The sequence below is a fragment of the Malaclemys terrapin genome, chromosome 4 (assembly GCF_027887155.1).
Source record: "Malaclemys terrapin pileata isolate rMalTer1 chromosome 4, rMalTer1.hap1, whole genome shotgun sequence".
NCBI lineage: Eukaryota > Metazoa > Chordata > Testudines > Emydidae > Malaclemys > Malaclemys terrapin.
In genome coordinates this window covers 79,218,345-79,240,761 of record NC_071508.1, presented here as the reverse complement: position 1 = coordinate 79,240,761, position 22,417 = coordinate 79,218,345, and the positions used below count along the sequence as shown (strand labels likewise).

The following is a 22,417-nucleotide window of genomic DNA, read 5'->3' as shown; positions in this document are numbered from 1 at the left end:
GGAGTCCCGGGGGTTTGTCAGGGGACAGGTAGGGGGTGGGTTCCTAGGGGAGAAGTTGGGGGGGGTCTCAGGAGGGGGCAGTTGGGGACGAGAAGGGAGGCTTAGACAGGGGGTGGGATCCTGGGGGGCAGGAGGGGTTGGATGGGTTGGGGTTTCTGTGGGGGGCAGTCGGAGGGAATGGATGGTGGCAGGGTGGGGCTACCCTCCCTCCCTGTGGAGTGTCCTATTTTTTGAATGTTAAAATACGGTATCCCTATCTTCACAGTGCAGCTCTCCATTCACTGCAGCATGAGGTCTCAGCTACCTCACTCCCTCCCCCTCTTTCCTGTTGGTAGCGGCCAAGGGAATGCTGGGAAATGTAGTTCTTTCCCTGCTCCAGGGCTGGCTCTATAGGCAGGGAGCTAACCAAGGAACTACAACTCCCATGGCCCCCTGTTGGTGCTCAGCTCCCATGCTGGATCCCTGCCGCCCCTGCAAATGGGCTGCCCCAAGCACGTGCTTGCTTTGCTGGTGCCTAGAGCCGCCCCTGCTCCTTGTGAATCCCACCCCTGGACTTGGGCTAAGACACTTATGTGTTTTCGAAAATCTGAATGCCACCAATGACACAGGATAGGGATTTTCCCTTGAGAAACCAGCACATTGGGAATTGCTGGGTTAGAAGGTGCAAAAACATATGCTCAGCATTCTGCTTGCCTTCCCTTCTGCATAATTTATCCACCCAGGCGCTTATCCTATGGAGACAGCAGCACAGGCTTTTTATGGAGGCTTGTCTGTTTCTTAAGTGCAGACTTTGAAACTAATATTACAGTTGGTAATAATCCCAATTGGCTGCTTTTGGCTAGATCTGAAACAAGAGAGTCATTTGAATATAAAGTGAAACCTTTATTTTGACAGGAGTGATCCCAGAGAAAATTGTTCAGGAGTTTGTGTGTAAAACAAAGCCCAAAGCTAGAACAGGGGCATGTTTTCCAGAAGAATAACTAATTCCTCTTTGTGGCTGTTAAACTGCAGTTTGTCCCAAACATCTGAAGTTCAGATAAATGTTAAATATGGGATTGCATGAGCTACTTTCTTCTTTAAATAAATACATAAAAAATAATAAACAGAATAAATGCAGCAAGATATTCCCTACCCCTTATTCATTTCCCCCTTTGTCCGAGGCTAATAAAGGAGCCAATGAGGTTTCTGTACATTGGAGTATGATACCATGAGCTATTCAGATGGGAACAAAGGCCCTAACAACAACATATCTCTCTTACATAGAGCTTTTCATTCATGGATCTCAAGGTGCTTTACACAGGAAGGTAAGCATCATTTTTCAATTGGAGGGAGCTGAGGCACCAAGAGCTAAAGTGTCTTGCCCACGGTCAAACAGCAGGACAGTGGCAGGGCAGGGAATAGAACCTAGGAATCCTGACTCCTAGTCTAGTGCCTTATCCACTAGCCCACACTGCCCCAGTGCACTGCCTTTTTGCCCAACGAGGGAATTTGCTGACTCTCTAATATGGGTGCTAATATATTATTGCTAAACACAAACACACCTTGCAGAGAATGAAAGAAGCTCCATGTGGAGCTGTTACCCACAACACACTAAACCCTGTCTTTACAACAACAAAAAAAAGTCAAGGATTCCATCAGTGTTCCTCCCACCAAGGCCTTGGAGGAGAACAGAAGGAGCAGGTCTTATGCCCAAGACAAGTCACCTTTGGTTTGGGCTGTGTTTCTGTCTTGATTTATTGTTCATAGAAGGAACTGATCATCGTACGGAGTGACATAACCAGCATCTAGATGAAACAGAGTGCTGCATCTTCACAAACCTCCTACCCACCCCTGCCCCCCCCAAGGAAACTTTGAGGCTACCTGGCACAGGTGAGGGCAACAAATCTCATTACTGATTGCTATGCATTTCAGCAGCCACTTCAAAGCCCCCTTCTTGTCTCACAGACCATGTCTTTCTCTATCCTCTCCCCTCCTTTAGCCCCAGTTCATTCTCTGTCTAGTTCACACAGTTCTCATTGCTGGTGAGGTGAGAGCCGTCCCTGCCACTCCTGCTACCTGGAACACCCCTCCTTTCTCCCCACCTCACTGACTCTTCATCTCATTTCAAATCTCTGCAGAAAACAACTCTTTCCTCCCTTGTCTTTGATTCTTTTCCTCCCTCTGCTATTAACTATTTAACACTATAACTGTATTATTTAACTCAGTCGAGTGTTCTGGGAGCTAGTTTGCAGGCAAGATGCTATACAAGATAAAGTTGTATTGCACCCTGTCTGGAAAGTGAGCAGTTGGAGTCTATCCATTACTTCTGTGTCACTGAATGCACCTAGAGACTGTGTTCATACAGAGTAGTACGCTGACTATAACAGCATCGCACAACTGAAGGAGTTTCCAAGAAAAGCCACTTGCTTACATCTGCATTCCACATTGCAGTGTGGAAAGTAACCACATTGCTGCTTCTCAGGATAACATTTTAACCACTTGTCTCTGAAATGAGTTATTTTAACAACAATGACCGTCACTCCTACATCTCTACCACCATGTATGGGTTGTCCCATCATTTGTACATGCTTCAGTACTAGAGGAGAGAAAAGGTGTCCGAGCACCATCTTATAGAAATGGTTCAAATACTTACTTACTCCAGACATAGATTCAAACAGAGATCAAGCCTTGTCCCTCTTGCAGGCAGGTTGTCAAGCCACCCAGCCTTGGGCTAACCCATAGACCATTGGTTCTCAACCTCTCAGACTATTGTACCCCTCTCAGGAGTCTGATTTGTCTTGCGTACCCCCAAGTTTCACCTCACTTAAAAACTATTTGCTTACAAGATCAGACATAAAAATACAAAAGTGTCACAGCCACTTGTACTGAAAAATTGCTCATTTCTTTCTCATTTTTACCATATAATTATAAAATAAAATGATTGGAATATAAATATACCTACATTTCACTGTATAGAGCAGGATAAACAAGTGATTGTCTGAATGAAATTTTAGTTTGTACTGACTTTGCTAGTGTTTTCTATGTAGCCTGCTGTGAAACTAGGCAAATATCTAGTTGAGTAGATGCACCCCCTGGAAGACCTCTGCATACCCCCAGGAGTATATGTACTCCTGGTTGAGAACCACTGCCACAGACAATAGCAAAATGAATCACAAAATTCCCAAACCACAGCATACACAAGGTGGGGCTGTTTAAAAAAGTACAGCAGAAAAATAGGCTCAGTTGAGAAGAAGCCTGAGGAGGGAACTGTGACAGACCCAGCCCAGTGCGGTATAGGAGTCTGGTAGAGGGCACATATACTGGTCACTGGATGAGTAGTTTTCTGTTCCCTGAGTGACCAGAGCAGGGGCTGTACTAGAGTAATCAGGAACCTGCTAGAACCAGTTAAGGCAGGCAGGCTAATTAGGATACCTGGAGCCAATTAAGAAGAAGCTTCTAGAATCAATTAAGGCAGGCTAATCAGGGGATCTGGGTTTTAAAAAGGAGCTCACCCCAGTTTGTGGTGGGAGTGTGAGGAGCTGGGAGCAAGAGGCGCAAGGAGCTGAGAGTGAGTGATGCTGCGGGAGGACTGAGGAGCACAAGCGTTATCAGACACCAGGAGGAAGGTCCTGTGGTGCGAATAAGGAAGGTGTTTGGAGGAGGCCATGGGGAAGTAGCCCAGGGAGTTGTAGCTGTCACGCAGCTGTTACAGGAGGCACTATAGACAGCTGCAGTCCACAGGGCCCTGGGCTGGAACCTGGAGTAGAGGGTGGGCCCGGGTTCCCCCCAAACCTCCCAATTGACCTGGACTGTGGGTTCTTCCAGAGGGAAAGGTCTCTGGGCTGTTCCCCCAACCCACATGGTGAATCTCTGAGGCAAGAAAATCCGCCAATAAGTGCAGGACCCACCAAGATAGAGGAGGAACTTTGTCACAGAACAAATGAAGAGACTGTGCAAGCTGGGTTTAACACATGTACAGCTGTCTCCTGTGACTCAGTGTCTGTGAATGGGCAGAATTTCTAAAGTTCTCCACAACTTCTTGTTCCTAAACTACTAACTTGCCTGCAGTAGGAGATGTCCACCTCTAGAAACTATAGATTTTCTAAAAGATTTTTCATGCCTCAGCTGGCCATTTTGATGGGGGTTTCATCTGGTTCTTGTTACTTCATAGACAGATTTTAACACAATAACCCAATTCAAAGCCAATGCTTTCTGAAAAAAACAGTTAATGGGCTGCTCTTGCAAGGTAGTGAGTATCCTCAACTTCCGATGGCTGCACTGGTACCTGGCCAGATTGAGCCCTAGAGGAATACAGACATGCTGACAAGCCACAGTAGGGGGCTGCTCACCCAGTGACTCCCACTGACAATAATAAATTACATATGCACAGCCAGAGAGAACAGCGCTAAGAATCTGCTGGTGAGTGGGAGCTTTTCCTGAATGAGGACAGCTGGATCAGACCCCCACTGGGCCTGATTCTTCTCTCACTAGCCCCCTGTAAATGGGGACTAAAACTCCACTGAGGTAATGGAATTACACGGGTGTAAGTGAAAGGAGCATCAGGCCCATATGTTTATCTAGCCTCTGTTCCAGAACTGGGTACAGTCAGTCACCGCAAGCTGTCTCCTCCTGCCCCAAGAGCCGATTCATGAATGTTTAGTTATCTGTCCCCTAGAAAGATAAACCTGGTGTCGCAATACCTGAAACTGCAGAGCAGTGTGTGGGAGGGCAGCACTTCTATGTGTGAGGCCCACTTCTTGTGCTTTCCTGGACGAATCCTCTCAAGAACTCTTACCGCAAGAGCTGTACTGACCAGACCATCCTAGACCCCCCAGGCTGTAACCTCTATTTACAGAGCTGCAACTGTTCCCACTAAGGCACAGGCTCACTGTCATTCAGAATGGAGCGACCCCACTGTTTACAAAGCACTTCTTTCCCTACTGCTTAATTGTGAAGCAGGGATACAAAGACCAGCCACTTATAACCAAAAAAAAAATAAATAAATAAAAAATCTTCCCCTCTATCCCCACAGACCATTCTACTGTACAAATATAGTATTGTTTTGCTCTCAGCTTTCCAACTATTTCCTCTCTCTTTGGTTTATAAAACTGTTATACGAATAACAATGTAGCCTGGCTGGAGTAAATCAAATCTGCCTCATTACAAAGTCCTTCTACACTTGCTCACCCATGTGTTTCTGCTATACTCTGTATATGAGCTGAGACAAATGTACACATTTTTATTAACACATCCATTGCAGTAGTGCACAGAGGCCCCAGTCAGGAGTGGGCCTCACTAAGACAGGCGCTGCATTGACAGAGTAAAAGAAGGTCCCTGGCCCCAACGGGCTTACAGTCTCAGACGACACACAATAAATAGTTGTAACAAACAATTGGAAGGGAAATGGGAAGGAAGATGAGGAACCAAACAGCAACATGAGTCTGCACAGGCCAAATAAATAAGATAAAGACAAGAAGTCACCAGTGGCCGCCTGCTATTCACTATTCGTTGGCAGCTTCTCCTGGTCATCACAGTGAGTCTTGATCTGAAGAGGGACTTGAAGGGGTACAGGATTTTGCCTTTATGGACTAGTTCACAGGGGAGACAAGAAAGAAAATGCAAAGGCTCTTGGAGAGACAAATGGGTAAAGGAGACTACAATCACACGTAAGCAGAGGGCAATGCAACAGAAGCACCACAGACAACTAGGGAGAGACTAAGTTGTGACGAGCCCTAGGCTATGTCTACACTACAAACGGGTCGATGTAAGGTATGTAGGCATAAAGCTGCCGCAGTTAGTATATCACTTGTGTGCGTGCATGCTCAGCTCCTTGCGTTGGCGCTACATATGCTCATCAGGACTGCTTGTATTGATGCACAGCATGGTGCATCACAGATAGGCATCCCAGTGTGCCACCTACCATCCTATCATGCACTGTCTTTTGAGAAATTTAGGCAATGCACGGTAGGGCAGAAATGAGTTGTGCAGCGAGGGGGTCAAAGTCCCATCAACGCAACTTTCTCAATCCCAAAATGTCATTCATAGCTCATAATTTTCACACCTTTTTTAAGATCCCACAAACCTGCATGGCACTCCTCCCTGTCCCACCATCTCTGACAGAAGCAAGAAGCTCACACAGCTCAGCACTATTGCCATGAATGGTGCACACACAGGATGAACAATCCTCCAGGATTTGCAGAGCTGCAAGAAGAACCTCAGCAATAGGGGCACAGCTATTTTTCTGAGGACAGATTGTTGCGGACATAGCAAAAAAACAATTCAAGGATGTTGGTGGAGTTCACGGAACGGCTGCAGATGGTGGAGCACAGCTGCAGGGTCTGAGAAATGACCACTGACTGGTGGGATTGCATCATAATACAGGTTTGAAGGACAAGCAGTGGCTGCAGAACTTTCATATACAACAGGCCACATTCCTAGATCGATGTGCCAAGCTCACCCTAGCACGCTAGTGCATGGACACCAGAATGAGAGCTGCACGGACACTGGAGAAGTGAGTGGTGATCACACTGTGGAAACTTGCAATGCCTGGTTGCTACTGGTCAGTGGGAAATCATTTTGGAATTTGAAAAGCCACAGTGACGACCGTTGTCATGCAAGTGTTTAGGGCCATTAATCGTCTCCTGCTATGCATGTGACTCTTGGCCAATGTGCAGGACATAGTGGATGGATTTGCAGCAATGAGGTTCCTGAAGCGTGGCAGGGTTATAGACAGCACATCCGTCCGTATTTTGGCACCAGCCCAGCTTGACACAGAGCACATCAGTAGAAAGGGCTACTTTTCTATGGTTATGTAAGCATTGGTTGATCACCAGGAACATTTCACCGATATCAGTGTGGGCTGGTCACGGAAGTGCAGGATGTTTGCATCTTCAAGAACACAGGACTGCCTGGAAAGCTGCAAGCAGCGATATTCTTCCATGACTGGTGGATTGCCATTTTGTGATGCTGAAATTCCACCAGCCTACCCCTTGCTTTCCAGGCTCGTGAAGCCATACACTGGTCACCTGGAGAGCACTAAGGAAAGGTTCAACTACCCACTCAGCAGGGTGCAGAATAACAGCTAAATGTGCTTCTTGTAGATTGAAGAGACACTGGTGTTGGATACTCTCACGATTCAATCTCAGTGAGAAAAATATCCCAGTGGTTGTTCCCTACACAGTATCTGTAGGTAAAGGGGGGGAAATTGCTGCTGGGGTGGAGGTGGAACGGCTGTCTGCTGAGTTTGAAGAGCCAGACACAAAGGTGAGTAGAAGATCTCAGCGTGGAACTATGCAGCAGATGGAAGCCTTGCAAAAGCACTTTACCCATCAACCACAGTAATGTGGTGTGGTGGACTGTGCCCTACCTGGCCCTGAAGTTTTGGCAACTGTTAAGGATTATGTAACGCTTGGTGTACATTTATGAATACAACAGTCTTTTAATGTACCTATGAGTTATGCGGTACTTGTTGTACATTTATAATTACTACACTATGCTTTTCACTGAACTTATGAGTTCCGTGGTCCTATACAATTACAAGTTCTGGGTGCTTTGAGTAGCACTAGGCATTCTGCAGGATATGTTGTGAAGTAATAAAGATGAATGTATTCATAAGAACGTAAAAACATAAGATCAAATAAAATAGAAATGTATTGTATACCAAAAACAGTGCAACAATCATGTGCAATTAAAAAACAAGTGCAATACGAACTCTAAAAAATAAATGAATGGAACAGAACTTTACAATTAGAAAGGTAGAAAACATTCCTGGCCATTTCAGTCCATTTTGGCTACACATACACTGACCTGTGAGAGCCACAGGTGGTGTATGTGAAGCTGTGGTTGCCCTTACTGTCCCCCAGCTTGGAGTGGCAGGGGTAGGGATGCAGTCCCTATTGCCATGTGGAATGTTGCGGGATATAGAGAGGTGCTAAAACAGAGTTCTCCAGTCATGGCAAAGGGAGACAAACTGCTAGACCTGTAAGTCAATGAGAGGCTGCAGCATCTGTGTTTGCTACCTAAGAAGACTTATTTTGTCCTGGTGCATCTCCCTCTCTCTCCTGTCTGCTCTTTCCTTCTCCATACTGTCTGCAATATTCACCCTGCTGGCCCTCTTGTTCACGGTCCAATGCAGCACTGGCTTGCAGGATCTTGCTGAACATACCCTCCCTAGTCCTCTTCTTTCTCCTCCTCATCAGGGTCAGGCATTCTGTGGGTATGGAGGGGGCACCCCAATGGCAGCAGCTACACAGACAGGTGTATAATTGTATTTACAATCACAATGGAAAATGAAAGAATTTTTGGAGCTCCCTTCCCTTATTCCCATAAGGGTTTTAAATTAGACATGGTGTAACGGGATGGCACCCACCTCTCGTGAGTGCCGGCTGGCCAGGTGCGTGTGCCTGCGGTGACCCCTGTTGGTGGTTTCTCAGGTGGGTTTTCAATGACTCAGCCCCCCGCCCAAGTCTCTCTCACACAGTCTGTATGTGAAACAAAACAGACCCCTTCCAGGGCATACAGTCCAACTGGGGCCTATCCCAGTACCTCTCCGTTGGTATCTCTGTAGCCCTCCCGGGCTCAGTCTTTAAATTGTCCTGGACCTGGTATGGGGCCATAACTGCAGGGCTTCCTTCCTGGATACAGTGTCTTCATCCACTCTGGGCCTTTCACTGACCCCACCTCTCCAGATGGGCCACTAAACCATCTGATCCTCTTCTGGGAGTGTTTCATAATTCAGTATGCAGACCTTTCTCTGGACCTTCTCAACTCCATTCCTCAGAGCTTAAGCCACTTCCCTAGTGGCTGGGAGGGGACCCAGTCCTGCCCACTACTCTGGGTCCCAGCCCAGGGACCCTATGAATTGCAGCCACGGGCCACTGCATCCCCTTTAACTAGTCACTATGCTGCTACAGGTAACTTCTCCATGGCCCCAGCACCTTCACCCATACCATACGGCTGAAGTCTTTTCCTCAGCCCCAGCAGCCAGCCAGGAGCTCCCTTTTGCTTTCCCCGGTCCCTGCCAGCAACTGATCTGTCTGTGGTCTTGCCATTCCTTCAGCCAGCCAGGAACTCAGTCCTCACTCCTGCAGCTCCAGACAGTAACTTCCTCTAGTACTGCAGCTCCTTTTATATGGCCCTGCTGGGCCCTGATTGGCTGCTCCCTGTAGCCTCTCTCCAATTGGCTGCATCCCTTGCAGCCACTCTAGGCAGCCTGGAAGACTTCTCTACTGCTCCATTCTGGGATGGGGTGTTGTAGGACCCTCAGTCCTCCAGCTGGGGGCCTCTGGACCTAGTTCACCCCATTACACATGCCTATTGACAGTTCAGCTTTGGATTGCCTCTGCACAGCACTGTATGCAATGGTGCCTGCCAAAGTCATAGCAATGTGGCACGGTGAAGTATCTTACTACAGAAAAAGCAATAAGCATCCCTAGAAACCTTCAGAAGAGCATTGCAGAGTACCTCCATGAAAGTTTCATCAAGATCTCCCAGGAGGATACAAGGGACGTCCCTCTGTACATAAACAATTCTGCATGGTGCCCCCATGTAGCTCTACAGGGGAATGAAAAGCAGATCATAACTCTACCTACCTGTTTGTTGTACAGCTACCTCTTCTCGTATGAGTAAAACAATGACAAGTCAATGTGTGCGTCCTGCTAACTTGGGGTTGGGCCAGGTGTTATCTTTACATTTAACCATTGTAAGGAAAAATGTACGCACACACTTAACCCTGGATCAGGCTGCTCTGTGCTTGGCTGGCAGGACTGGCTAGACTGTTGAGGAGTCTCAAAAAGATCCTGACTCGCAGCATGGCTGGACCCCTCGGCCCCCTGCCACATGTCCCCCCCCTCCTCCTCACTGTTCATGACACGGTTCTGTGTCTCAGGCTCTATTGAGGTATCCATGGTGGTCTGCAGGGTGCTGGTGGGGTCTCCACCAAGTATGGCATGCAGCTTGTTGTAAAAGAAGCAGATCTGCAGCTTAGCTCCAGATCAATTGTTGGCCCATGATATGCCTGTTCCTTCACTTTCACACGGCACTGGTGCTGACATCCCTTGTGCAATCTTTTTGTAGATGTCCATGTTTCTACAACTGGGTCCATAGGTGTGCCTGTGCCGCCTCTTCTCTTCACAGGCCCAGGAGATCCGATACCTCCTGTCTACTCCAGGCAGGAGAGTGTCTGGAGCATGAAGTAGGCACCTTCAGCTGGGCAGTTGCACACAACAATGGAGAGCTGTTAGGTGTGCTCGCCAAGGTGGGCAAATCAGAAAAGGCATTTCAAAATGGGTGTTTTTTTGTGGGGGCAGGCAGCTTCTAGTCTCGGTCATCCCTGGGCAGTGGAGGTCACAATTGTGACCAGAATTGTGGGCCAGCTGCTGCAGGACTGTTAGGGTTGAGATAGGTCACACACAGTGCCTACACTCACCATGCATCAACCTCAATGGGTCAACCCTGGCTCCACTTGGTTCGTGGAGGTGGTGTTATTGTATCAACGTAAAGGGGTGCATGTGTCAGCTGGAGACAAATTTGAATGTAGACACATGCACAAATAGGTTCATGCAAAACAACTTGCATCGAACTAACTTTGTATTGTAGACCAGGCTTTAGAACTAATGACCATAAATGTGTATGGAGTGTGGTGGAGAATGGGAGCCAGTGGAGGGACTTAAAGCAGGGTTGACCTGAGCAGAATAAGGGGCCAAAAAGATGATCTCTCCAGCAGCATTATGAATGGGCCTTAGGGGGACAAGTTGAGCGTCAGAAAGGCCCCAAGAGGTTAGCAGTATAGACAGAGAGTCTGTAAGGGTGTGTTCAATATACATATTAGCTCATGATATACCAGAAAATAAAGATATTTTAACTTTAACATAACTTCACTGTAAAGCTCTTCTTTCTACAGGGATGAGCAACTGGCTCGCTGGATAAACTAGACTTTTTCACAAGGAATATTCACAATATGAAGCCTAGTGATGGGGCGGCTGCCTCTCTCTGGCAGAAAAGGGGTTAAAAGTAGCCTTAGGGAGGCTGTGCTGGAGGCAGCCAATTAGAAAGGGGCTGAGAGGAGTAGCCAATCATGGCCTAGCAGGCTCATGTAAGAAGGGCTGCAGGGCAGAGCAGAGTTCAGTAGCTGACTGGAGCTTGAGGAGAGAAGACCAGGCTCCTAGCAGGAGGAAGGAGCCCCAGTACCTGGGACAATTCAGTGCTTCAAGCAGGGACCAGGGGAGCCAGAGAGAGCGCCTGGTGGGCTGCTAGGGCCTGAAGCCCTGAGATAAGGACAGAAAAGGGTGCTGGAGCCACATGGGAAGTGGCCCTGGGACAAAGGACTATAATTGCCACTGAGATAGTGGCTGGATGGAGATTACAGGTCTCCCAGAAGGGGAGAACACAGTGTCACTGAAGAGGATGCCGCAGTCCTGGGAGTAGCACAGGTCCTGGAACAAAAGTGACAGCGGCGCGGCACTAGCAGAAGAGGGCGCCCTAGCGAGCAGATCTAATTCCCATGACAGCCAGCAGAAGGTGCTAGAGTGGCGAGTCCCACCCCGTCATAAGCCTAGAGAGGGGATTTGGGGTTTTCAATTAATCCAAATTCCTCCATGCACATACTATACCACTGTGATCACCATGGTATCTGATTACCTTCTAGATTTAAAGTCCCCTTACATACACCCTAGGCTCCCTGTCTTCTTTTATAAACACCACTGAAACATTTATATAGGACTTGACATTTTCAAAGAAATGAAATTACATTATCTAACCGATTCTCATAACACTCCTTGGAGGCCATCCCCAACTTGGTGCTTTGCCTTTCTGATCAGGAGAGCTAGATAATATGCCTCCTTTCAAGTCATGGATTACACATTCGAGCACACAAGAAAGGCAGCCCCCCCCTTCCCACCACCACCGATGGAGTAGATACTGAAGCAGCAGTTCTTAGAACTGATGGTCAGACTTTGTTTTATTTGGGATTTGTTTACTTGGATTCCATAGGGCCCACCTACCATGCTAGGTGCACCGCACAATTAAAACAACAATATATGGTACAAATATTAAAATAGCATCATTCTTCTAGGTTGGCTAATGACAATGCAGTTTGATGGGCTCCCACACTACACACTACACTCCCACCCACTCCAAAGTCTCCATATACGCTTCACCCACACATTTCAGTTTGTGTGTTTCTGTGGGCTCTTGCCCCATGAATGTGGAATCCAAGATGGTGACAACAGGGAAGAGAAGAGATGACTAACAACTCAGTGGGCTCTATTTGCTCCCTCAGGTAGCGTCTGGAAAAATGTCACCTCTCAGCTCAGTAGTAAGTGTACAACACTGAAGTGAAATCCAAACTTTGATGCCCAACCTCAAAATGAACTCCTGAAACAGTGATGTGCCTGCACATGAATCTGGACTCTGAAAAATTCAGCAGTTCTCCTGTGTATCTCACAGCATCTCTCCTGTGTATATAAACCACCTACCTGGCACAAGTTAGGTTAGTTTATATTCACTGGCTGGCTGGAAATTTTTCACACCGAGGGTAATAACGAAGCTGGTTGGATGATATTCTAAACAAAAACTTGCTCAGCAGACACACAAACCACCAACTAAAGCGAGCTCCACCTGGGCAAAACCCCGCAGGGGGCTCAGAGTGCTTCCATCCACAACATAGTACTTACATTTTCTCTGAAGATAAAAGCCAGGATTGCAGCTGAGAGCTCTGCCAGGAAGATTAACAAAATAAACATGAAGAACTGGAAGAAAAAGAAAAGAGGCAGACAGCCATTAGGTATATGCCACAAACAGTAAGAACAAAAGTTTTCAGAATCACCATAGCAATAGAGAAAATGGAGAATGAAGCTTTTTTTTGAGAGTCAGTGAAAGGGTATAAACTAGGGCCAGCCTAGGGCTGGTCTACACACAGAATTTGTACCACAGCAACTGTATTGGTTTAGGAACTGATATAATTAAAGCAGTACAACTCCCTAGTGCAGATGAAGTTATACCAGTATAAAGGTGTTTACATGGTACAGCTTATTCCTGTAAATGTAGGGGTACGTATATAGACTGATATGAGCATCTTTGTAGTGCTAGAACTATTTCCACACTAAGGGGTTGAACCACTTTAACAACATTGGTTTCTAAATTGATGTAAAGTGGTACAAATGCTCTAGATAGGCCAGTCCTAAATTGGTTAAATCCCACAGCCCTAACTCACAAACACAACCATGACAGTGAAGGAGATCAGGATTCAAAGACATGAAGGCCTAATTCTCATTACAATATGGCCCCTTTACATGGCCGCATCCTTAAAGGGAGTATAAATGTAATTCCTTCAAGATTTAAGAACCTCAAGATGTTCTCAATACTGGAGTGAGAACTCAGTAATGACTTAGGATTGGCCTGATATGTGGAAATGAGGAGTAAATAGGGGACACAGGCAGGACTGCATGACCCAGGGGATAATAAACATATGGAACAAGTTACTGATGCAGGTGGCTTAAGCAAGAACTAGAAATGAACTCAAGATACACCTGGAATTGTTTCTGTGGAAGGATAGCAGTGAGGACCTTTTTGAAATAGCAGTAAGTTGGATGGGGCCAGAAGGATTTTTCTGATCCCTAGCTAGTGCGTTATGAATGATGCCTGGAACATATTGCCTATGATTTAGCAACAGTTTTCAGCAATAGAAAAAGAATTCAAACTCCCTCCTTGGAATGAGCAGGATAATTTTTCTGGTGTCAATTATTAAAGCTGTAGATGATTTTTCCTGTTGGAGGGCTGTATCCACTGCCCCTTCCAATCTCCTTTCCTGCCCCTGAATGGGAAGCAAAAGAAACCGCTCCTGGGGTCAGATAACAGAACAGGGCTTTAAATCTAATAATTCCTGTTAGTTGACCCACTGGCCCATTGAACTATAATCTGTTCTCATTGGCTGAGACTGCTAAATGGCTCACTCCACCCATTCACAAATTGCTTCTATTTTTAGCTTCACAAAAGGAGAGCAGAGAGGTAGTGATTAGAATGAAAGATACTATGCAAATCTACTGCACGTCTATCAAAGGATCTCCCAATGCTTTTTAGGTGAGTCTAAGGTGATCAGTGATTAGCAAAGTTGTTGGATTAATTACATATTCATTTATTGATTACTGGCAGATACACTTTCACCCAAACACTAATACAGGGCTAGCATAGCAATGGTTGCAGCTGCTCACAGATTATCTAAGCAATCATAATGCATCATTTATCATCCCCAAACTGGCTTGCCCTTGAACAGCGCAAACCTCTTGGACTTCCCATACTCACTGTAAAAATGTCAATAGTGATTATTAGGGAAAGAAAACAAGAATTCTATTTTGCAAAAAAAAAAAATTGAGGTTTTGAATTTTGTTTCCATCAGAACAAAAAGGAGAGTTTTAAAAATATTTTTGGGTGAAAACTATGAGAGAACAGTCACTCCACTCACCCCAGAACAACCAATAGCCCAGTGGGATACTCGGGTTCAAATCCTGGCTCTGCATGATTTGCATCCCAGATGAGCATCCAAGCCAGCTTGCTTATTGGCTATTCTGGAGTGAGTCTCTCTATCTTGTTTTGACCAGAAATTCCACCTGAGTAATCTTCCCAACTAAAGTCATATGTTTCCATAAACACTTTTGATTTTGACTTATCGGCATTTTTGAATTTCTTATCACTGCATCTCAACTGCCAGTTGACATTTTAGCTCCGCTAGAACTTCAGCAATTCTCTCTCAAAGGACACAAACCTCAGGGTGACAATTTCAAGGGCTGGGGGCAGGAGCAGAGAGAAAGAGGGACTGATGATATGCCATTCTGCCCTTCCTTAGAAATTATGCATGTATACATACCCACATTTGGCTAAAATCCACCCAGCTGAAGTCAACAGAAGTTGCACCACTTATGCCAGGGCTGAAGTTGGACCAATGGGGAAATGTTATTCACAAGCAAAAAAAAAAAAAAAAAAAAGTGTTCATGTGTTTTTGTAAGACAAACATTCTCTCTGAGCAGTTTGGGCAGCAGTAGATAAGAGAGCTCTAGGATATTCCACAGGTTAGTTTGTTTCTAATGTGCAGAAGGCCTGAGTGTGCTGCTTTGTGTGTCCAATGCTGGGATAGCCTCAGGTGGCTGGAAGCACTTGGCAGCCTGGTGCTTGCTGCAACACGTTGAATACAACAGTGAGGTTTTGCACCAAAATAGAACAGCACCAAGAAAAACAAAAGTCTCTGCAAACACAAGGGCCAGAATCTAGAACCTGTCTGCAGGGGCATCTCCCTTACTCGCCCTTGTCTCTGTGACCCTCTTGCCTCGTGTGTACATTTGAGCTAAAAGCTTCAGACATGCATTATGTATCTGTGTGAAATCTCTCTCAGGCAGCTCTGACTCATCAATTTTTGAACAACTTGTACATGGACTTGATTTTATTTAGGGTTACCATATTTCAGCAAGCAAAAAAGAGGATGGGAAGAGCCCCGCCCCAGTCCTGCCCTAGCCCCGCCCCTGCCCCTTCCACTCCCTCCCACTGCCCGCCCCCCTCAGGACTCCCAACACTCCCCCTGCTCCTTGTCCCCCGACTGCCCCCTCCTGGGACCCCTGCCCCTAACTGCCCCCCAGGACTCCACACCCTACCTAAGCCTCCCTGCTCCTTGTTCCCTGACTGCCCCCTCCTGAGACCCTCCCCCCATCCTAACTGGCCCCCTAGGACCTTACCCCCTACCTGCCCCCTGACTGCCCCAACCCTTATCCACACCCCCATCCCCAGACAGACCCCCAGGACTCCCACGCCCCATCCAACCACTCCCCACCCCCTGACAGTCCCCCCCCAGAACTCCCGACCCATCTAAACTCCTCTGCTCCCTGTCCCCTGACAGCTCCGATCCCTCTCCCCACCCCTGCCCCCTGACAGCCCCCCCCACTCCTTGTCCCCTGACTACCCCTCCTGGGACCCCTGCTCCTAACTGCCCTCCAGAACCCCACCCCCTACCTAAGCCTCCCTGTTCCTTGTCCCCTAACTGCCCCCCCCCAGGATCCTACCCCCTACCTGTACCCTGACTGCCCAAAACCTTATCCACACCCCCACCCCCAGAAAGCCCCCCCCATCTCTTGACTGCTCCCTCCAGAACCTCCCTGCCCCTTCTCTGACCCCCTGGCCCCTTTACTCTGCCACTCAGACCAGTGTGCGGGGGAGGAGGAGCAGGGGGAGGAGCTCCAGACTGCCGGTGCGAACGGCCGGCTGGTGATCTGCGACTGCAGGGAGGGAGGGAGTGCTCTCAGCTGCAGGGGAGAGGAGGGGGAAGTGGAGGAGGGGCTCTCTCTGGCTGTCAGAGCCCCATGTAAGTGGCACCATCCGTCCGGCTGCCCTGTCAGCAGCGCGTGCTCTGCGGGGCTGGGGGGGTGGAGTCCGGACATTTACAAATTCCCCCCGGACACTATTTTTAACTCTAAAAGCCGGACATGTCCGGGGGAATCTGGACGAATGGTAATCCTATTTTATCAAGCACCTTCCCCTGATCCTACTGCCTTGGGAACCACACCCCTCCTCAACTCCTGCATGGATATTCCAGCCTCACAGGGATAAATTTACAGATTATTTGCATTTCCATCAACTAAAGCCTAACTTCCTCCAGACTCTTGGTTCCCACACTTTCAAACTTTCCAAGTTCATCTGGTGTGGTCTGTAACAAAATACATGCTGGACTGTATCTGATACCATATGGCCCTCACCACACCCACTTAAACAGGTATTTTATTGCTAGTGGACTTGGGATAATAGGGAATGGGACATATGGAACGTCACCACACCCTCTTAAACAGCAGTTTGACTTTGCTACCAAAACATCCTGGATTGCCTTGAACAAGGGAGCATTCTATTCCTCACTAGATGGTTACACTTAACTATCCCTGCCTCATAGCCCTATGTTACTTCCACCCCATCTATTTCTCAGATTCCCAGTGTAAAATAAAATAATAATAAAAGTAAATAAATAAAGCAGGCGGGCTTAGAACTATCTTTGAGAAGCAGAAAAGTAATAACCATGAAATTGCCTGCACTGCAATATAAACAGAACACTAGGGACAATATTCAGGCTTGGTGTAACTCCACTGACATCAGCCTGGATAGACCTAAATTAAAAAGAGATTGCACCATTCACATACCAAAAAATGGTCCAAGATCTCGCCTCACGTGACTGAAGATCTAACTCTCATTAGGATTAAATTTCAATTAGTCTCATTAGTCTCATAGTTATGGGGCCTGATTCTCCACTCCATTACATCAAGTTCATACTGACATTGCACCATTGACTTCAATGGATTTATTCCTAGTCTTCCCTAGGATGAGCGAGGGAAGGATCAAACCAGTTGACTCCCAGAAGGGAAGCATGTGCTATTATCGAAGGAGGAATTTGGGAAGGGGCGGGGTAGGAAAGGAAAGGAGAGTTTAGCTCAGTGGAGTCTGTCAGATCTCCAGGGATACTGCCTGCTTCTCCTTCCGCCAGTTTAATGTTCATGTTCTGGTAAAATTGTACTATGGGGCAGCAGCTGCTGGTGCTTTTGCAGGGCTCTGTAAGTAAGATATGATTACAAAACACACTAAAAAATCAAGATTTAAAAACAATCAACAAACTCCGAGGGAGAAACAGAAGGTTGTACTTGATAAAAACAAGAGACAAAACAACAGAGCTCTGTGTTCAATCACGTAACTGGGAATGTTTTCCAGTAAGAGATAATGGCAGGAAACCCTGCAGGATCAGTTCTTGCGGCAGAAGTCAAAAATGGTTATTTTAGTGGTTAAGAGTTTATAAACAGTGCATGATGCCTACACAGATTTTAAGGTTTAACCCTATCATTTAAGGGAAAATTGCTCAATGAAGCTTTTAAATCTGGGACTTCTAAGAAGTGGAGAAGGATGTATATTGGTTCAACCACCTATCTAGAGATGCAATGGAAAGTCCACCAAGCAGATCTCAGCTGGGAGGTTTATACCAACTGATAGGACTCTATTATAGATACTCTACCCTGCACGTTCTCTTTATTTGAAATGGCCCAGTAGGAAATCTACTCACAAGTTCATTACTTGCCCCAATGTCTACTCATATGGCTTGTAATATACTGGTAAGGGCTGCTTAATGATTCCTATGAACAGAGTAAGGAAAATGTTCCTGTTCTACATCAGAAGAGAATGGGTGGGAGCAATCCATGGTTTGATGTGCATGAGTATGTGTTGTAATGATTTGGCTCATACGAGGGTGTGCACAGATTACGGCCTTCTGCTAGAAGGAATCAAAATTTCTCAGCTGTGTCTGATGGGCCCTATTACTGTAGAAAGCTGAAGGAGATTCTCCTGTAGCTCAAGTGGTAGACGTGGGAAGATTAGACTTCTTCCCCTTCTGCTGCCATGAAGTTCTGAGAGACCATAGTGGACAGAGGAGTTAAAAGTGCTCAGTGGCCACAGCTTTGGTACAATATGAATGTGCATCCCTGAATGCAGCCTGCATTCAGAGTAAACAGGCATATGTCCTTAATACACACGAGTAAAATGACATGCCCTCTCAGTTGGGCCTGATGCTACAAGCACAAAACTCGAGTCCAAGCTCCCTGTTTGCTGCTGGGTGCAGTTTAAGGTGTTGGGAACAATCTTTAAAGTGTGGGACATGTTTATTAGAGAGCCTGCCTTTTACCTCACATCCTATCACAGCAATTAAGATTGGCAGGGATGCTCTTGCTGATAATCCCTGGAGCGGAATGCACTGGAACCGGTAGAACTGCTTTCTCAGCTGGGGGCCCTGCTCTTTGGAACTCAGTGCCCCTGCAGGTCTGACAAACCCCCGAGATAGTTTTTATTCATTTAGAACATGGCTAATTTTGCTTATTTCCTTTTGTGATAGCAGTGCCAAGACTTCTTCCTCCACTCGGAAGATTTGGGATTTTGTCACGTGGCATTTAGTGAACTTAAACAGCAGGAGATTGCCATGGGAGAATTTCCCCAGTGTACAGGGAAAATCTTTGCTGGCACAAAGTGGCAGAGGCATCTCCCCATCTCCTGTACTTCCCTTCTGGGGAAAGGAAGGAAGAGGGTGTTGCAAAGAAGGAGAGGGGTGTAGTAGAGTGAGACTCCACTATACCCGATTCACAACTAGCATAAGGTTCTTGAGGGACTGTGTGTCAGTGGCATAAGTTAAAACTGGCCCATGCACCTTTAACTTATGCCAGAGTTGGGCAACAGAGAGTCATGCCCCCATCTCCACGGAGCCCACACAGAGATTGGGTGCAGGGGAGAATCGAGTTGTCTGCATTTCTGACTGTATTAAAGTGCTTTAAACACTACTAACTATGTAACAGAAGAAAGGCTGCGATGAGACATGGTCACAATGATCCAGTATAACATAATCACTCTCCCCAACAAAACACCATAGCCCATGCTCTCTGAGGACACTAGAATAACAGAGGACACGCTGGGACACTTACAAAAAGCAGGAGGCATTTGTTCTCACGGACAGCACCACAGCAGCCGAGAAAGCCCAGCAGGAAGAGCATTGCTCCCATGGCCAGCATGATGTACGCCCCCGTGAAGAGCAGAGGATTGGCAGCCACAATCTCTCGAAATCCTGTAGGATCCACAATGACCCAGATCCCAACGCCCAGCAGGCAGGCCCCTCCCAGCTACCATGGGGGAGAGAGCAGGAGAGGAAAAGAGGAGAGAGTTAATAATCTGATGACAGACTAGATTCTTAAGCAGATTTTGTCCAAAGAAGTTCCCTTCAAGTGCTCTTGCTCCACAGCCAACGTTCTCTGAAAAGCATGCGACTCTGCTTACGAATGGTGCAGTCTCCACAGCTCTTTCCACTCGTTTTCCCATTACTGGGAACACATACAGCAAGCAGTGTCTTTGTTTCTTAAAACTTACCATGTCACCTGCACCAGCTGTATATTCCCTGCCTAAAGTCACAAGGCCAAGTCCTCATCTCCGTGCAGAGCCTGACTCCCTAGATTTACAGGGGAGAGTTCCAGTGGGGGAGGGAAAGGAATCCTTCCCACAACAGCTATTGTGTTTCCCCTACATGGGAAGAAACAGCCAGTGATTACACCAGCCTGGACTAGAACCTTATTCCTTAGGCGCTACAAACATCGGTCTTGTTAGCGGCTAGCAGTAGTATCCTCTCTGTGGGCTCACTGCCAACGGAGTCAAACTCTGCGCTGGCTAGCTGAACATGGAGCTGCACACTTTTCAGTCAGGGTTAATACAAAGCTGAAGAGATCTTCTGCATCATGGCAACTTTGCCAAAGCACAGCAGGTCCTGTCAGCTCATCTAAGGAGAACACCAGGGAGCTAGAGACTGACAGAAACTTAGTGATGTGGCGCGGTGGAAAAGAGAGCATGCAGGGGTAGAGATTTCCAGAACACTTACAAATATGAAGAAATTGAAAACAAACATCAGGTACTTCATGCAGCTCAGACAATCCCCCTCCATGGTCTCCACGGCTACTCGATCCAATTATTCCTGCAAAACAACAATGCTTCCTTAGCACGTACTCCTGTTACCTGAGTGACATAAGCCAGTTTCCCCTTCTATTTCCCCAAGGCCCTATGCAGTTCATTACACAGAAGGGCTCATTTCTTACCTGAACAAGGTACCATGATACAGGCTAATAGGAGGTAATGAACACTGCTAATATCCGGTATATTCTCCCCAGAGTGTGGGGGTTGGAATGGGGGAGGGAAGGTGAAGATTGCAACAGATCGAAACAATCCCTTGCTCATAAAGCAGAGCAACAAAAATAATCCTTGTGCAAATGAACCTTCAGCCCTTTGTCTTGCCAAACTCCCTACCAATACGTGGGGCACTGTGCACATCTGACTACATGGCCTAAGAATCCTGCACTAACCAGCAAATCCTCAGCCATATCCTCCGCAGGCATAAATCGCATAGCGCCGTTGACTCCACACAACCATATGGAAGTGGAGCACAGGGAGTGCGGTGCCCACTCAAAGAGTTTGCAATGCCTGTATTCCATGAAGCTCCATTCTGTATAGGCTCATTCTTCAGAGGAAAGGGAACAGAAATAAAGAAATGTTCCTGGCAGATTTTAGAAGCTAAAGGAGAAGTGGGAGTGGGGATCTTAGATCCATGACTATGAGGATCAGCCTGCAGGATTCACAGATCAGCAGTAACTGGTCTGGCATCTACGGATTCCTTCCTACAGCCTATTTACTCAGGCTGGGGGCAGAGGGCCTTATTCTCTGTTAGCGTAAATTGCCATAGCTCCACTGAAGTCCTGGTGCCCCACACGCTGTCCTGCACACTTCTGTCGCAGGCAGAGCCCATGGACACAGATGTGGCAGGATTTGTTCGTAAAGGAAAATACAAACACAGCTGAACTGGTTGTGTGACTCCATGTGTGAAGTAGATTGCAAGCTCCTCGGGCAGTAATTTATTATTATTTAGCATTTACACTGCAGCAGGCCAAGGGCTCCCTTATGGCGGTTGCTGTTAGAATACAGAGGAAGACAACCCCTGCCCCAAAGAGCTTTCAGAAGTGGTCCCCAAATCCGTAATGGAACCTGTCTGCCTCCCTACCCTCCGGGAACCGTGGTCGGGAGCCGTGGTGAGGAGGGGGGCCATGTTCGGAACCTGGGCTGGGAGTACAGCCCATGGTCAGGGCTAGGAGCAGGGCCATGGCTGAGGCCCAAACTGCTTCTGGGCCAGAGCAGGGAGCAGAGCAAGGCTGGGTGGTGCTCCCTTCCTGCTCCCCCAGCCCCCAGGGGCTGGCCCTATCGTGTCCCCTGAATGTTTCTCACAGGGGAGCATGCCCCACAGTTTGGGGACCAGTGGCTTACAGTGTGACAAGATGACTGTCTCTCCACATAGGTGGGTAGATCACCCAGCACCCCAATGGCACAGGCAAATAAATAATAATAATAATAAAGCTCCTATTAAGGCCAAAAACATTACAGTTGCTACAGCTCATGGAAGTGCATTCACACGTGTGTAAACACATGGGTGCACAGTTTTACTTGGCTCCCTGAAGTACACTCCTAACTGGAATGGAGCCTATAGATTCTTTACCCTTCTCTGCTCCTAAAAAACCGGCCTCCAATTACCTACTATATTTGAATTGAACCTGCTGGAACCCCCGCAACACACATTATCCAAGGTTTTGAGGAACAATTTTCACAGATCAAGCGATAAATCTTGTCCTTTCGCTCCCTTGTTGTTTTTACTTATCCTCAGAACTTGAAGCTGCTGTATTGCCGCACCATGGTCCTTCCCTCCGTGACCATGGTAACTGATTTGCTTTAGCAAAGCTGCTCAGAGAAGCCCTTGACAGGCTGCTCTCCCAGCAAGGGGCTGCCTCAGGTAAACAACAGAGTTCACATAGTGTTTTTGTTTGCTGCACAGCATCTGACTACTTAAAAAATTAAATTAGTC

At 47.1% G+C, this 22,417-nt stretch overlaps 1 protein-coding gene across 3 annotated transcripts in view; it reads right to left on the bottom strand.

The window, feature by feature from the left end:
• The window catches only part of TSPAN18 (tetraspanin 18), a 192,689-nt gene that overhangs the window by 18,284 nt on the left and 151,988 nt on the right, over positions 1-22,417 (bottom strand). For all 3 annotated transcript variants that reach the window (XM_054025613.1, XM_054025611.1, XM_054025612.1), the window contains 3 exons: positions 20,396-20,488; positions 19,455-19,649; positions 12,651-12,725 (listed from right to left, as the gene is read on the bottom strand). In XM_054025613.1, the coding sequence (XP_053881588.1) occupies positions 12,651-12,725; positions 19,455-19,649; positions 20,396-20,458 (333 nt within the window). In that variant the 5' untranslated portion in view covers positions 20,459-20,488. The remainder of the gene's footprint in view (positions 1-12,650; positions 12,726-19,454; positions 19,650-20,395; positions 20,489-22,417) is intronic.